Source organism: Parasteatoda tepidariorum, chromosome 5 (assembly GCF_043381705.1).
Source record: "Parasteatoda tepidariorum isolate YZ-2023 chromosome 5, CAS_Ptep_4.0, whole genome shotgun sequence".
Lineage (NCBI taxonomy): Eukaryota > Metazoa > Arthropoda > Arachnida > Araneae > Theridiidae > Parasteatoda > Parasteatoda tepidariorum.
Genome location: NC_092208.1, coordinates 78,324,075 through 78,340,057, shown reverse-complemented (window position 1 = coordinate 78,340,057; position 15,983 = coordinate 78,324,075). Strand labels below are relative to the sequence as shown.

At 34.8% G+C, this 15,983-nt stretch overlaps 1 protein-coding gene across 3 annotated transcripts in view; it reads left to right on the top strand.

The window, feature by feature from the left end:
• The window catches only part of LOC107439093 (synaptic vesicle 2-related protein-like), a 36,509-nt gene that overhangs the window by 15,434 nt on the left and 5,092 nt on the right, over positions 1 to 15,983 (top strand). For all 3 annotated transcript variants that reach the window (XM_043047338.2, XM_043047339.2, XM_071180657.1), the window contains 6 exons: positions 1,804 to 2,009; positions 3,587 to 3,663; positions 3,762 to 3,914; positions 7,957 to 8,065; positions 9,060 to 9,144; positions 13,651 to 13,740. In XM_043047338.2, coding sequence (XP_042903272.1) covers positions 1,804 to 2,009; positions 3,587 to 3,663; positions 3,762 to 3,914; positions 7,957 to 8,065; positions 9,060 to 9,144; positions 13,651 to 13,740 — 720 coding nt within the window. The remainder of the gene's footprint in view (positions 1 to 1,803; positions 2,010 to 3,586; positions 3,664 to 3,761; positions 3,915 to 7,956; positions 8,066 to 9,059; positions 9,145 to 13,650; positions 13,741 to 15,983) is intronic.

The following is a 15,983-nucleotide window of genomic DNA, read 5'->3' as shown; positions in this document are numbered from 1 at the left end:
ATTTTGGCAGATAGGCCTGTCAAAGAGGGAATTGAATAGTGGCCCACCATTTAAATAAATAAAGAAAGGAGTTCACGGATTCATGTACGATTAATTTGGAAAATAACAAATTAAAATCAATTACAATAATTAAGTAAATTAAACAATTAAGCTAGTTAAAACATTTAGGATAATTAAAAGGAAAAAAAGCTTTTATAATAAATTGGAAAAAATATATTTTGTAAAAAAGAAAAGTTAAAAGTAAACGAGAAGCTCTTTAACGACAATGAGACACAACGGAAATCTCGAAACAGAATGACCCTAAACAAGATTCTCTCACAGCCCTAGAAATTTTTTGCCCAGAAATCAGACAAAAGGGTGTTTCTGTGGAGAAGGACAAAAGAGCCCACAGCAATTTAAAGAAGCTGAAAACATTTCCCACAGTGTAAAATTGAGGCAGCTATTTGACTACTCCATGGAGTCTAGAGTACCGCTTTTTAGGATCCATGGACTACTCCCATCACTGGTAGCTGCGAAAGCTACAGGATATTTTCATCAGTCAAAAGGCCTTTTTATTGCTCTTTTGGTTAGAAAAGTGAAGAGTAACAATTATTTTATATTTGTAAACACATCTATTAGATTTTGAAAAGCGTTCGCCAATGTAAAAAAGAAAAAAAATGTATTTTATGCTTCAGAGGGCTCCAGCTCCGAATAAAACTTTAAAAAAAGAAGGAAAAAGTTGGATCTGGGGCCCTTGCCATTTCGGGGCCCCAAGCTACAACTTATTTAGCTTATACGTAAATCCGGCCCTGGTCACACCCGACACATTCATACATCCACAGATCGTAACTTTGACTTGAGGAATATGGAGTACTTTGTGACTCGACAGTACCAGTCACCATTTACTACACGGTAAGCCGTCTGCCGGCTGGATTTGAATCCTCGTTCTTACGAACATGAGTCCAGCTCCCTGCCAACCAGTATATTTCGGCCCTGCTGTAGAAGTAGAAGTAGAACCATAGTATTGTTTACCATAGAATCATTACAAAGTTTAAAAAGTGGGATAATATGGTTAAACTTAAAACCATATTAAGGTTGTAGCAATTTTACACACACAATTTTAAACACGGCCGAAAATCTTTAGCAGTGTAGATTTGAGAACCTCCATCTATAAATAATTAGAAATAACATCAATATTGTCCCGTTTTAGCAGTTCTTAACTTCGATTACACATGGCATGTAATTAAATCGATGGCAGATTGTAATTCTTGATTATAAAAATATAGTTTATTATTAATCTTTCAGCATACCGATTTCTGATGAATTCAGGTGTATAACACAATATATTTTAATGGAGACCTTTCCCCCAATTTTCACCTAAAGCGCCTCCGCGCTTAGGATTGGGGTGGGGCGATTTGCAGCTGGCTTTCAGAGGCTAGACAACAGAAAATCAAAAATTACTGACCGCATTTTTTCCCCATTAAGAACTACTTAATTGACTTAGAGGAATAAATTAACATTCTTTACTTACTAAACCTGAAAAACTTAGTGTTTACAATTACATTTAAAGATTACCAAATTTTATAATTACTAACATCAACTATAAGATTCTAAGTGTTTTTTGTATTTAACATCGAAGTGTTAAAAATTAGATGCAAGTGTCGTCATCGTATTTAAATCATGACATTTGTCAATTCAGAAACCAATCACGCAGGCCGTTGCCTTGATGTACTCAATTATATCGGATTTAAATCACATGATTAGACATAATTACTTCACATCTTTCCAAGTTGCAGGCATCCAATTGTTATTTATTTTATTTAGTGGTATCCAGAAAGCCCGCGATATTGTATGGTGAGCAAGCAGTACGCAAAAGCTACTAAATTGCTACAAAGTGTAGCTGAAATGAATGGTTCCAATTTACCATTTGGGAAATTGCAAGAACTCAACGGAGATGTTGAAAGAGGCCGTTTCAGAGATCTCTTCTCTAAGGAATTTCGAAAGACAACTCTTTTGTTTTGGTGCATCTGGTAAGGACATTAGATTATTGTTACTTTCTCTTGCACTTTAAAACTCTATGTGAGAATTACAGAACAGTAAAGTGATATCGTACTATAAAATTTAAAGAGTTTAACAGAACTTAAATAACATTTTCTGCTATTTACTTCATGTTTTAACTACTGCTTTTTTCAAATCTGCAATTGTTTACGTGCGAAATAATGCAGTAATAAATCTGCAAATAAAAATCTGTATGAAAATTTATTTTAGGCATGCTACCAAAAATGACCGAGTTATTATTTGGCAAAAATGAGGTAACATGTCGATGTGCTGAAAAATAGTTAAATTCTTGCTACTCTTTTGGGTAAAAAGTAGAAGTATGCATTGAGAACAAATGCATAACTTTGGATACGCTGTCAAAAGCAGCGTACGTTGACAATTTAGACCTCTTTTTCTCCTTAAAACCAATTTTCAAGAAATTGAAATTAAAAAATAAAATTTAAAAAAGTCATTTATTTAGAATTCGATTTTTCAGTAATTCTTCGAATGATTTCGTTCAAATTTTGTATCTTTCCATAACAAATTCCATTCTTTAAAATGATATAAACATTTGTTTATCTTACTATTCAAAATGTTTTCTACAATTATTAAATAAAGTAATACGAAATAGTAACTAATTATTAAATATTCTTTTTCGCATTTAATTATCTTTGGCTAAAGCGAATTTCATAACTGTGTGCAAACATCTTTCAATTAAATTAAAATATTCTTGAGCTATGGCCAAAGACGGCGAAAACTAATCTATTAAGGGGTTCAAACTTCCGACCACTCTCCTGATCAAACTATTGGGACCATATTTTCCAGACAGTGGCAATCCACTTATTTTAAGAATCGAGAATCCAAATCCGTCTAAAAAAGGGTATGCTTGTTCAGAGAAAGTGTGTTTTTGTGCCTAATTTCGAAAGTTTAAATATCGCATGCATTAATAAGGTAGCATATTTAGGGTTAGACTCAAGAACCATTGAGATATTCTTAAAATCTGAGGATGGTGAAAATCCGATCATTAGACCAAAAGAACTCTCTCTTTTTTTTTTTAACGCATTGTGTAAACCTAAGTCATGCGGGCCGTTATAGTACAGTTCGCTCACACTCCTTAACATTGGTTCACCGTTAGTTTGCAATATTCTTAATGAGAACTAGAATAGTGCAAAAATTTGAGCAAACCATCATACAAGGAGTTAAATTGAACTACATTTCAGAAGAAGCTAAACCATAGCTTGGTACAATCAAATTTAAGAAGACAAATTATGCGGCAATGAAATTCAACTAAGCCTCTTAATAAGTTTTCAGAAAATTCGCAGTAGTGTCTTTTATCTTGCGAGATTTCTTTATCATTTTTGAAATGCAAGCTTTCATTAAAAAGTTTAAAATTGTGTGATTTAAACATGTATTTTTTAATGTTCAAATGAACAAAGGATACAATCATTGGTATAAAATCTCTTTCTTTTAAAATATTTTTCCCGTATGAAAAAATAATAAGAATTTTAAAAGAAACTTATTAATTTGAAAAAAAATTCCTTTAACTCTAACCGCAATCATTGTATTTTAGGTTGGGAATAGCTTCAACTTATTATGGAATAATTTTTCTAACACCGACAATTATTCAAAAAGGGGGACTTATGATTGGTAAGACATTTTTGCTTCACTCATTAAATCTCTCCATACGAAACCAAAAATTAAAATAGATTTAACGTTTTGATGCACAACTTTTCATTTTATTTTAGAAGAGAACAGTAACAACGTATCCGGCAATGCAATTTATTCTTATAACACATCAGAGAGTGATCAAAGAGAGATAGATGATGTATTAAAATGCACAAAACTATCGAACGGGAACTTCTTTGATTTACTATGGACCAGTTCAGCAGAATTGCCAGGTAGATTTTATTCGTCCGATAGAATTCAATAGTACTCAGTAACTTAACAAAAATGAGTTTATTCTTTATTGCTATTTTAAAATTGCATCTCCGTGATTGCGTTACTTGTTTTGTAATATAGAATTGTATCCTAACAAAAAATTTCACGATAAAAGCATTTTATAAGCATTAACTTTATTCTAAAAGTTGTAAATAAAAAAAAAGAATTAATAAAGTGATTTTTATTGCAAAATACTAGCGCATATAGTAAGTCAAAGCAAATTCTTTAACATAATACACAGTCCAGTCACATTAATGTGACCACAACCTACTTTCGACGTCAACGTGAAATAACCAATCACAGAAAGCAGGTGGCAGCACATCACAGTGGAATGCATATATAGGATGTCCAAGGGCATCGGAAAGCATTTCAATCGTTGGCGTAATGCAGAAACGTAGCGATTTATCCGACGTCCAAAAGGGCATGATTATTGGCTTTCGGGCCAAGAGTGGAGGCATTTCGGAAACGGCTGATTTTGTGAACTGTTCGCGTGCCACCATGGTAAAAGTATACCGTGCATGGAAAAATGGCACTGTACAAAACAAGCGGCGTGGCACATGTGGTGCACCACGGGTCATAGATGACAGAGGCGAACGAAGGCTACGGAGATGCGTTCAGGCGAACAGACGTGCAACTGTTGAGCAATTGACCGCCCAGATGAACCAAGGGGTTACCAAGAGTGTATCCTTAACAACTGTTCAGCGAACGTTGCTGCGCATGGGCCTCCGCAGCAGACGCTTGGTTAATGCACCAATGCTGACTGCTGTTTATCGAGTTCTGCTAGACATCGTCCACAGAGTGACAACAGGTGGCTTTTTCCGATGAATCACGTTTTATGCTCCATCGGACAGATGGACGTTGGCGCATAAGGCGTGAAACGTCTGAAAGCAAGCACCCTGCAACAATTGCCGGAAGGCTGCAGGCTGGAGGAGAGAGCATTATGGTTTGGGGAATGTTTTCCTGGCATTCACTGGGTGCACTCATCATTGTGGAAGGCATGATGGATCAGCACAAGTACGCATCTAACCTTGCGGACCATGTCCACCCCTACATGCGAATGAGTTTTCCTCAGAAAGATGGCATCTACCAACAGGAGAATGCGAGGTGTCATACAGCTCGCAGTGTATGTGCGTGGTTCGAAGAGTACCAGGATGAATTTATCGTACTCCCCTGGCCAGCAAACTCACCGAATTTACACCCAATAGAGAATCTGTGGGACCACCTCGATCGGGTTGTTCGCGCCATGGATCCTCTACCACGTTATCTAGCGCAGCTGGCAACGGCACTGGAGTCGGCATGGCTCAACATCCCAGTGAACACCTTCAGAGACCTGATTGGCTCTCTTCCTGCACGTCGAACAGCGGTCGGCGCTGCCAAAGGTGGTTATTCTGGCTTTTGACAGGTGGTCACATTAATGTGACTGGACTGTGTATATTGTTTGATAATTACTTAATCTACAGATCTTGATTTAACTGAAGCTTTATGTCCCAACTCATCCCTGTATGAGAAAACCGGTGAATACTTACAATGCGCAAAAGAAGGACCACCCTGAATAACTTTTGATAGTGCTGACGATATTTTAAGTTATTCAGGTATTCTACCAGACTCAAAAATGTACTTTCTCTGTCGAAAAAAATCCTCTTTTTTTTAATGAATTCAGATTTTTGACCACTACATGATAGAGGGTGGCCGCAATCTGGAAAATATGGTCTTCATAGTTTGGTCAAAAATTTGGATTTTTTAGTGTTAATTTTACTTTTTTTTCGTTTTTATCCGTATCTCGAAAAATTTTGAAGCTAATTGAAATATTTTTGCCCACAATTATAAAATTCGTTTATTCAAAGAAAATTCTATTCAAAACATAAACTACATAAAAACATAGTAAATATTTATCATTTTTTTATTATACTATTTAAAAACAGAAATAAAAAAATTTTGAATTGCAAGATATACAATTTTTTTATATTTTAAGGAATTTAATTTTACATGGTAAAATACAAAATTTGAATGAAATCGCTCGAATAGTTCCTAAGAAATCGAATCTTATAAAAGTTCGTTTTCTTTAGAACTATTCGACCGATTTCGCTCAACTACTGTAGCCGTCTGCCAGTCCTCTTCTCGCCAGATGGCACATAAGGCCTCAAATCAACCCAGGCACCCCTGTCCTGAGCCAGCCCTTGCCTCCTCCCATCCATTTAGTTTTGCTTTGCACCAATCTTGGTGCATGTTTCTTTGCCAAGTAATTCTACGCCTTCCTCTTTCACGTTTTCCATCATGTGCCCAAGTAAGTGCGATGTTAGCAGGGTTGTCTCGTTTTAGACGAAGGAAATGTCCAGTCCATTTTCATCATTTCTTCAAAATTTCCTGATGAATGGGTGATATTTTTGCCTTTATTAGTAGATCAGTATTTGAAATAGTGTTAGGCCAGAAATTTTAAAAAATTATTCTTAAGCATTTGTTCTGGAATGTTTCCAGTTTTTCTATTGCAGAGATTCGAACATTCTGCATCATACAAAAGCATGGAACGAACAACAGTTTTAAAAACATTTATTTTCTGATGAGATATCTATATTTGAAGCTCTCTAAAATTTTTGAAGCTTTCTGAAACAGGTTCTAGCTTTTTTTGATTCTTTGGCTCATCATCGTCGCTGCCTCCTTGTTTATTTACTACCGCCCCAAGGTATGTGAAGAAAAAAAAATTCTACAACTTCTTCTGAATTTATTTTTGTTCTATCTATAGTTTTCGCAGCTATTCTCATGGTTTTTGTTTCTTTCTCATTAGTTGCAGAGCAATTTGGTCTGTATGTTTGTTAAGTTTTTCTGTTTTCTTTTCAATATCAATGAATCTAGAAGAAATTAGGACGATGCCATCCATATATTCAAAATCTTTTGGTATTAAAATTCCATCTGGTATCTCTTTTTTCATTTTCAGTTGCATTCTTCATAATCTAATAAATAGCAAATATGAACAAAAATACAGACAATAAACATCCCCGTCTTCCTCCTGTTTGAACATCAAAGCAGTCTGTAAGTATTCTATCTATTTCAATGTGTGCTTTACTTCCATTATGGAGACTCATAATGATGGGAATTTGCATATTTTTGTACATGGTTTTTCAATATTCTTCACTGCTTTTCCCGATCGATTCAATTAAAAGACTTACTGAAGTCACTAAAATTTAGACATAAAGATGAATTCCTCTCCAAACTATGTTCAATTATATTCCAAAGTACAAAAATTTGAGTCTGTATTGTGCTGCCTCCCAGAATGGAAACCAGCTTGTCGTAAAAGTACTTCAAGTTCGGACCTATTTCAAAAAACTCTACAAAATACTTTTTCCAGGTATAGAGAGAAGACTTATGCCTCTCTAATTTCCACACCTTGTGAGGTCTCCCTTTTTTTGGTATTTTTACATTGATTGCCTCTTTTCATTGATTTTGTACTTTTTCACACTTCCAGATGATATTAAAAGTTTTTGTAAGTATATGGAGCTGGTTTCAATGTCAGGTTTCAGTAATCCGGGAGCAATGCAATAATAAATGTATACTAAAAGTTATATTTTGTATGAAATAACCTTTGTATAAACGAATATTATAATTGGGTGGAAATTTTTCATTTTGATTAAAAAGTTTTCGAGATAAGGTGAATTACGCAAAAAGGAACATTAATAGATCCAGATTTTGGATTACTCTCCTTATCAAACTATTGAGATCATATTTCCCAGATAGGGGCTACCCCCTATATTTTGGGGGTCTAAAATACAAATTTATCGAAAAAAGGTACTATGTTCATCCAGAGAAAGTACTTTTGTGTGTTTGATTTCTCAACTAAAAATTTGTTCTGCTCTAATTAATTAGCATATTTGAGATTAATATTATGTTCTAGAACGTGAAGATACCAAAGATTAGATCAAAAAATTTTCTGGGTGGTCCGTTTTATAGCCCACTGCATATCAGATATTCAAAATTAATTTAGATTTTATTTTTTTCGTTCTAAAACAGGAATTTTGATCTTTACTTTTCTCGTGGATTGCTGCTCTCGAAAATTGCTTTTTGGAGGCTCTTGCATCATTACTGCCCTTCTGACGGTTCTTCTTCTTTTAGATCTCGAGTAAGTTCGAATAACTCACTGTTTAAATGGTCAAGCAAGAATTCTTAAAGAAAAACTAACAAGTGACGTAAATAAAATTTAAAAAAGAATTTGAGACATTTTTGGAACCTTAGTAACTTTTGTCACAACAATAATTTTTAAAGATAACTTTTAGCTTTTTTAACATAATTTATAACTTTTTTAGCATAATTTATAACTAAGGGTAACATCGTACTTCTCTCGGAAACAACTACACAGTAACGTGAATTAGTTAGTGAAGTGACAACTACTTTCAACAATACATGCGGTTTATACAAATTCAGTAATGACGTGCGCACTGAATGATGTAACTTACGACAACAAAACAACAAAACGATACGGTCAATACAACAAAACGGTCGATAATTTTTGACGAAACGTTTTACCAAAATTAGCACTAAAATATGGTTTAATAATATGTGATAAAATTAGGTAAATGTGGTAAAATTTGATAATTTTATCATGATACATCAGATCATGGCATTAAGAACCATTTATCCGGTTAGATTTACTTTTTAGTTTCATATTTTCTATTAAAGGTGTGGTAATACGATTTATAATTTTGGAAACAAGAATTTCGAGTTAACCATTACCGCATAAACGGAAAAATTACCAAATGAATGTTTTACAAAGAGAAACAAAAGTTTGGTAAAACAAAGCATATGGTAATATACTTTGTTTAATCCATCCGCAGATCGTAATTTTGACCTGAACCAGAGCATGATCAATCTCTAAGCGCCAGTCCCCATTTCGCACACGTCGTCTTCTGCCGGTAGGGATCGAACTCATGACCTCTCCAACATGGGCCCAACACCCTCCCAGTCGGGATATCTCGGCCCTTATTTTACGGTAAAAATGAAATTTTACGAATGATGCCCTCAAAGTGCCGGTACTTTAAACAGTAATTTAATCCGGATTTTTTAAGCTCTTATGTCACTTTGTAATTCTGATTTTTTTTCTTACTTTTTTTTTACAGGAAAATTTTTCTTCTCATCATTTTGTTTGGTGCAAGAGGTATTCTATCTGCAAACTTTCAACTGGTCGCCATCATGACAAGTGAAGTAAGATTATTGAATGTTTATTCTGCTAGACCATTTTATTTTATTTTAATGTAAGAGAACATTTGCTAATGTTTAAGTGAAATACTTTTACGCAAAACTCATGACTAGTTGAAAACAAAAACACGAGAAAACTACAACTGCGAGGAAAAAAAGGAAACTTATATTATATATCTTCGTTTTAATATGTAAAAAATCCGATTTCTTTTCAATTATGTATAAACTGTTATTACAGCTTATAATAAAACTAAGTTAATATCAGTGAGAGGAGGATAACAGCTGTCATTTTTTTTTAAATCACAATTGGCAAATAAATTATTCTTAACATAATTTTTATTAACAATGTGGACTGTGCCCGCATTCTCGTTATATTTGAGATCGGAGCTGTGAAGGATCATGGGATGGAGCGTTCGCCTTCTAATGAGATGAATCGGGTTTGAATCACAGCGATGGCTGGTCGATACGAATTCCGCATCCGGCTTTCACCGACCACAGTGCTGGCGTAAAATATCCTCAGTGGTAGACGAATCAAGAGTTAGAGTACCCTTGCCGTGAGGCTAACCTTGGAAGGTTTTTCTCCCTACGTAACGCAAATGCGGATTAGTTCCATCGAAAAGTCTCCACTAAAACAAAACTTTCTACCAATACTTGATCCAGATGTTCCCTTGTCTTCTGCGCTGTGTTCAAAATTACAAGGCTACGGAGGTGAACTGATAGTCGTAAACTCAAAATTGAGTCGGCTGTCCAACAACGGTTATAAAATAAAACAAAATATATTTGAGATTGAGTTGTATACTTTTTCAAAATACTTTTTTCCTGTATAAGAAGTAATTTTGTCTACATTAAGCCACACTTCACGGTGTAGTGCGGATAAACTTAACAACCCATACAGCTTTATGTGTCGTAGTTGTTGTTAATATGTCATCTATTTCATCCCATCCAAAAAATAAGTACAAACAATCTGATAAAATACGTCAAGATTATAGTAATTTGAAACAGTTATTTTAAATCAAATGAGCTATGTATGTTTCTTAATATTAACTAACATAACCCAAATCTACTAATAAATCAAGATAACAACAAGCATTTCAGATAAAAAAAAAAATACATTTCTTGTAGTCGTCTCTGAAGTCATTGAAATGAAAAGCTTTTACGACAGTGCTGTGGTGTTTTTGAAGTGTTGCTGAAGTGTTTCTAGCAACAGTTGAAAAAATTAACAAATTTTAAAAAATATACCAAGTACTGAAACAGGACACACTCAACTCGAGAAGAAGACCGCTTATACACAACCACCTGATCAATAGCCTCAGCGCTAGCTGATTGTTTTTAAACAAGATAGCGAGTTAACGTTGCAGTCAGGGTTCGAAAAACAGCCCGTCCGCCCGTCCTCGGCGGTCAAAAATTCCCCGCGGACAACGAATTTCTCGAATCCGACGTCCGCGCGGACGGCCATTTTCCCGTTAATGTTCGTGATACATTTTCAATTTTTGTTATCTTTCAAGAGTCTAGCGCCTCACTTCTAAAATGACCCTGAAATGGAATTGATATTTTCTCTGTCTGGGAGTACTGCAGCGGTTGAAAGGGGCTTTTCAGCAATTCTTGTAACACATTACGTACTGGTCTTAAACAAGAAGCGTTAAACGCAATTATGAACATTGATCTAAATGGAAAACCCCTTTCAGATTTCTGTGCAGAAACCTCAGTAAATCATTGACTTGATTGTGGAACTGGCAAACGTCATATTTTATTCATTTAAAAAACGCAGTACCCCCGAATAAATTGACATTCCAGAAAACTTGACCTTTGTCATTTAAATTATTTCATAAAAGAAATANCAACAACTTGTAATCATGATTACAAACATTCACAATTTTGAAATGAGTTAATATAATGAGTAAATCTTTTGTCCAACTGCTTCGACAAAATATATAATAAAAACCGATAACTACAACCTAAAAGTTGCAAAGTTTCGGTTAATTTTGTCAACTCTTTATGAGGTAAAACATGGCTCAAGTGCAGCCAATCTTTGAATTATTTAGAAGAAGTGGTAAATAAAACACTGTAAATTATATTTACTAGACAAAGATTTATAGATTAAAAGACTCGAAATTATTTATCCGCTGTCTGGAGCAAGTTGTGTTCTGTCTAGAGCAAGTGCTCTGTAAGTGTTGGAGTGATTTTATAGACAAATTTCATTTTCACCAATGCTTAAAGTTCTAACAGGTTTTATCAGAGCTGGGCGTCGATTATAGAAATCGATTGCAGCTGTAATTGGTTGCAAATAATTATTGCTGTATAATTAATTACTTGTAATCTCGGTTATAGGTAATCATGATTTCTGATTACATCAGAGTAAGGCAAAAATGTAATCGATTGCATTTTCGGATTACAGTAATCAATAATTTTGTAATCATGATTGCAAACTTTGATTACAACTGTAATCGTGATTACTTAACCAATTACGGTAATCAATTTTACTTGTAATCGTGATTATAAGTAGTCAAAATATGGAATTACAGGCAATTATGATAGCAAGTAATCTACATATACAATTACAAAACGAATGAATACCATTATATAATTATATTTTACAGTACCGATAGTATAGTGTATTGTATAATAATACATTTTGTACTTGCAGCGAATGAATGTGCAAATGAATGTAATTAAAATGTATGATACGTACATACATACGTACACACATTGCGTGTGTCAAAATCGATAATATAAATGTATTCCCAGAAAATATCTTAAATATTAGCACAGCACTGCTTATCAATAGTGTAAAGCAGTGTTCCCCAACCTTTTTATCACCGCGGACCTGTCAACGTTTGATAATTTTACCTCGGCCCGCTGGGGGGCTTTGATTGTTTATATTTTAGATTATTTTGATGTTATATATCAGTTCTATGTGTTCCAGTTATTCTTAACTTTGTAGTTCATTTACGTCTCAATGCTGCACAATGGGCTATTGGCGACGGTCTGAGAAACATCCCTGAGGGTGATCCGAAGACATGCCATCACAATTTTGATCCTCTGCAGAGGGGATGGCATCCCTGCTTCGGTAGCCTGACGACTTGCACTCGAAGTCGAGCACTTTACGGTAGAACATTTTAGTGATCATCAATACCGCACACCCTCGATCTCTATACAGACTGATCCAAGTGGTCACCCACCCCCACACTGACCGCAGCCGGTGATGCTTGACTTCGGTGATCTGCCGGGAACCGTGGTTTCTTAACAATTCTTAATATGTTGTTAACAGAACTAGGAATAGTTGTTAACAGTTCTCTGAATTAAGAACAGCTGTTAACAGTTCTTAATATGTCCAATTTCATGACAGCCTATCAAAAACAGTACAAACAAACTGATAAAATATGTCAAGATCATAGTAATTTGAAACAGTTACTTTGAACCAAATGCTATATCATACAAGTCATCAAGTATGTTTATATATCATCAAGTATGTTTCTTAATATTAACTAATGTGACTCAAATCTACTAATAAATCAATATACCAACTAGCATTCAGATAAAAAAAAAATATGGTTTGTAGTCATGCTTGAAGTCATTGAAATGAAGTGTTATTTGGACAGTGGTGTGGTGTTGCTGAAGTGTTTCTAATAACAGTTGAAGATAGAAACAAATTTTTCAAAAAATAGACAAAGTACTGAAATAGAATGCACTCAACTCGAGAAGAAGACCGCTGATACACAACCACCTGATCAGTAGACTCAGCGTCATCTGGTTGATTTTAAACAAGGTAGCGTGTTAACGTTGCAGTTGTTCGGCTTGTTTGTCGGCTTCTTTTCGTTAATAAAAGAAAATAAAAAGTCCATTTCCTTTGTTTTGCTAAGTATTAGTTACATATTTCATTATTTTACAGGAATTAATAAGCTACGAGATTATCACATGATACTATAATCTATTATGAGATCGCATATTGAATGCATACTTGCTGAGGTAGACCTACTCGGCATAGAATAGGAAGAACAGTTTCTAACATAAAGAAATGTCACTTTTCAAAGACCAATCATGATCGATGCCAACGATGACGTATCCAGTTGTGTCAAGCTATAAAGAAAGAAGCCAGATATCAATACCTTAGACGCACTCTTGACTTGATATAAACAGCTCTAATCAAGAAGATACTTCAATGAATATTCACGAATTGGAAAACTATTACAAAGGATGCATTAAATTCACATGAAAATATTTTATACTAACTTTGCAATTCAGGAAATAAATAAAGTCGGTTTTAGACTTCATGAATTAAAAGACAAATCATATTAATAATTCATTTATTAATATCAATTTTTTAATTGTCTCAATAATTTTAAGTTCTTTTCAATATTCTATTAATCTTCTTCTTAAAACTGTTCAAATGGGATAAATTAAGTTTTCGGTCATGTTAAATTTGCTAACTTCAATACAAAAAACATTGTTAATGATTCATTTCTTGTTGTGAAATATTCTATTATTTATTTTATTAATAACAAACTACTTTAGGTGTTTCCTACGACTATAAGGGCTGTAGCAGTGGGATCAGGATATGCTGTATGCCGTTTAGGATGTTTGACTGTTCCTTTCCTAGTTCAGGTATGATGAAAGTAAATATTTATGATGCTTCAAATTCATTAAAAAGATGATTTTGATATTCTGTTGCACAGATGTTATCAATCGACAACTTATCAAATATTCTCTTACAAAAAAATAAGGTGTTTTGAGGTTGACAAATGTAAAAAAATACCTCTGAGGTAGAAAATGCAGGTAATGTTTTGCACAAAAAATAACCTCATTAATAAACCTCAATTTCAACTTCATTTACGACTCACAAAAACAGCCTCATATGTAACTCTGAAATTATTTTAATTTAGATCGGGTTTAATTATTGACACACTGAAGAGCCAAAAAAACTGGTATACCTGCCTAATATCGTGTAGGGCCCCCGCGAGCACGAAGAAGTGCCGGCATGGATTCGATCAATGTATGAAGTAGTGCTGGAGATAATTGACACCATGAATCCTGCAGGGCTGTCCCTAAACCAGTGGGAGTAAGAGGGGGTGGGGATATCTTCTGAACATCCCAAATATCCCAGCTATATCGTAGATTTGATGTTGAAACAACTTAATACATCTTGATTTAGTAGGCTAATGTTTTAAGGTTCTTTTTTTTAAAAATCTTACTTCAAATAAGCAAACAAACAATCAAACTTACTTCGAATAAACCTCAAATCAACCTTGACACCCCAAAACAAACTCAAAAATACCTTTAATTTCTCTATGAGTTTTTGTTAATTAAATCTTTTGCTTTATCCATTATTTCTTTAAACAAATTTTTTTACTATGAGAAGTGCATAATTTTTATGTGTAAAGAATAAATTATTATTATGGGAAGTGTATAATTTTTATGTATTAAAATAAAAAAATTAAACAAACAACAAAAAGGAAACAATTCTGAACTACCGCAAAAATTTGTGATTGCATTTTAAGGCATTAATGAGCACCTATTGCTGTAAAAATTAGTACACCCAAAAGGAGTCGTCAGAATGAGGTGAAATTTTACATTCGAAAATGCAACTTTCATACAAGTACTTAATTAAAAAAAAATCAAAGCAAAATTATAATTTATCGCAGGAAAAAATACAAATAAATGAAGGTTTTAGCTCCCTCTTGGGTCTCATCTATCGTGAATAAAAGATGCAATACTGTCAAGTATGTATGCATATAAGCTCACTCATCACATCACCTGTGCTGCTGAACAGCGTGAAAGAATTGAGGCGCTCATCACAGGACCTCAATACTTGTTCATGATGGTTACCACTCCCCAAGTTCAATCCGGATTTATCGTTAAAAACGTCCTGGTTCTAGTCGGTTACAGTCCGATCCCACCGAGAGCGATATAACTCTAAACAGAGACAACGGTGGGTGTCAATCCTGTCTACACTGTACAGCAGCATGCCGCTTCTACAGCTGGTGTCATGGTATGCGGTGCCTAGGCATGCGACACCCTTAGTATTGATCCAGTGCTCCATGACAGCTTAGCAGTATGTTCGCATGGCATCATTCAACCACACGCGTTGCCACCCATAACAGGCCTCTATGGATCCATTTTTCAAAAAGCAATGCTCGTGCTGCGGGCTTAGGAGATAGAACGCTCACGTCCCAAAGAAGTGACCCAGGTTCGATCCCAGAGTTGGCTGGTTCTGCTCCCGGCTCGAGTGCGGACATAAAATATCTTCAATGATAGACGAATCATGGGCTAGAATCCTCTTGCCGTCTGGATAACCGTGGTAGGTTTTCGTGGTTTTTCCACTCTATGCAATATAATCGCGTGTTACTTTCATCAAAAGGTCCTCCAAGAAGGATAGTTTGTCTCGATGCTTCCCTTGTATTCTGGGGGGGGGGGGTCCAAAATTACTACGTTACGGAATTGAACAGTGATAGTTGTAAACTCAGAATTGGGTCAGCTGTTCATCACTGGTTACGTAAAAAAACAAAAAAACGCAATGCTCGACCACTCACGGCAAGAGTTCCTCCGTCACATTACCCCACCCTTCCTTTGCCTGCTCGATTCTTCGATTTGCCACTGATTTGGTAAGTTGAACAATTATGTAGATGGTGGTTTTTGCAGAAACTGTGGAACGAGAACTGCTTAACAAGAGGCTTGTATGCCTCAATGCCCTATCGTACAGCATTCTCCATTAGTGTTAGAGGTGGCCTAAGAGGATACTAAAACCACCATTCATTTGTAATTTTTTTCTGCTATAAAAGTAAAAGATAATTTTGCTTTTATTTTTTAATAACTTCCTTATATCAACATTTTACTTACTGATATATATA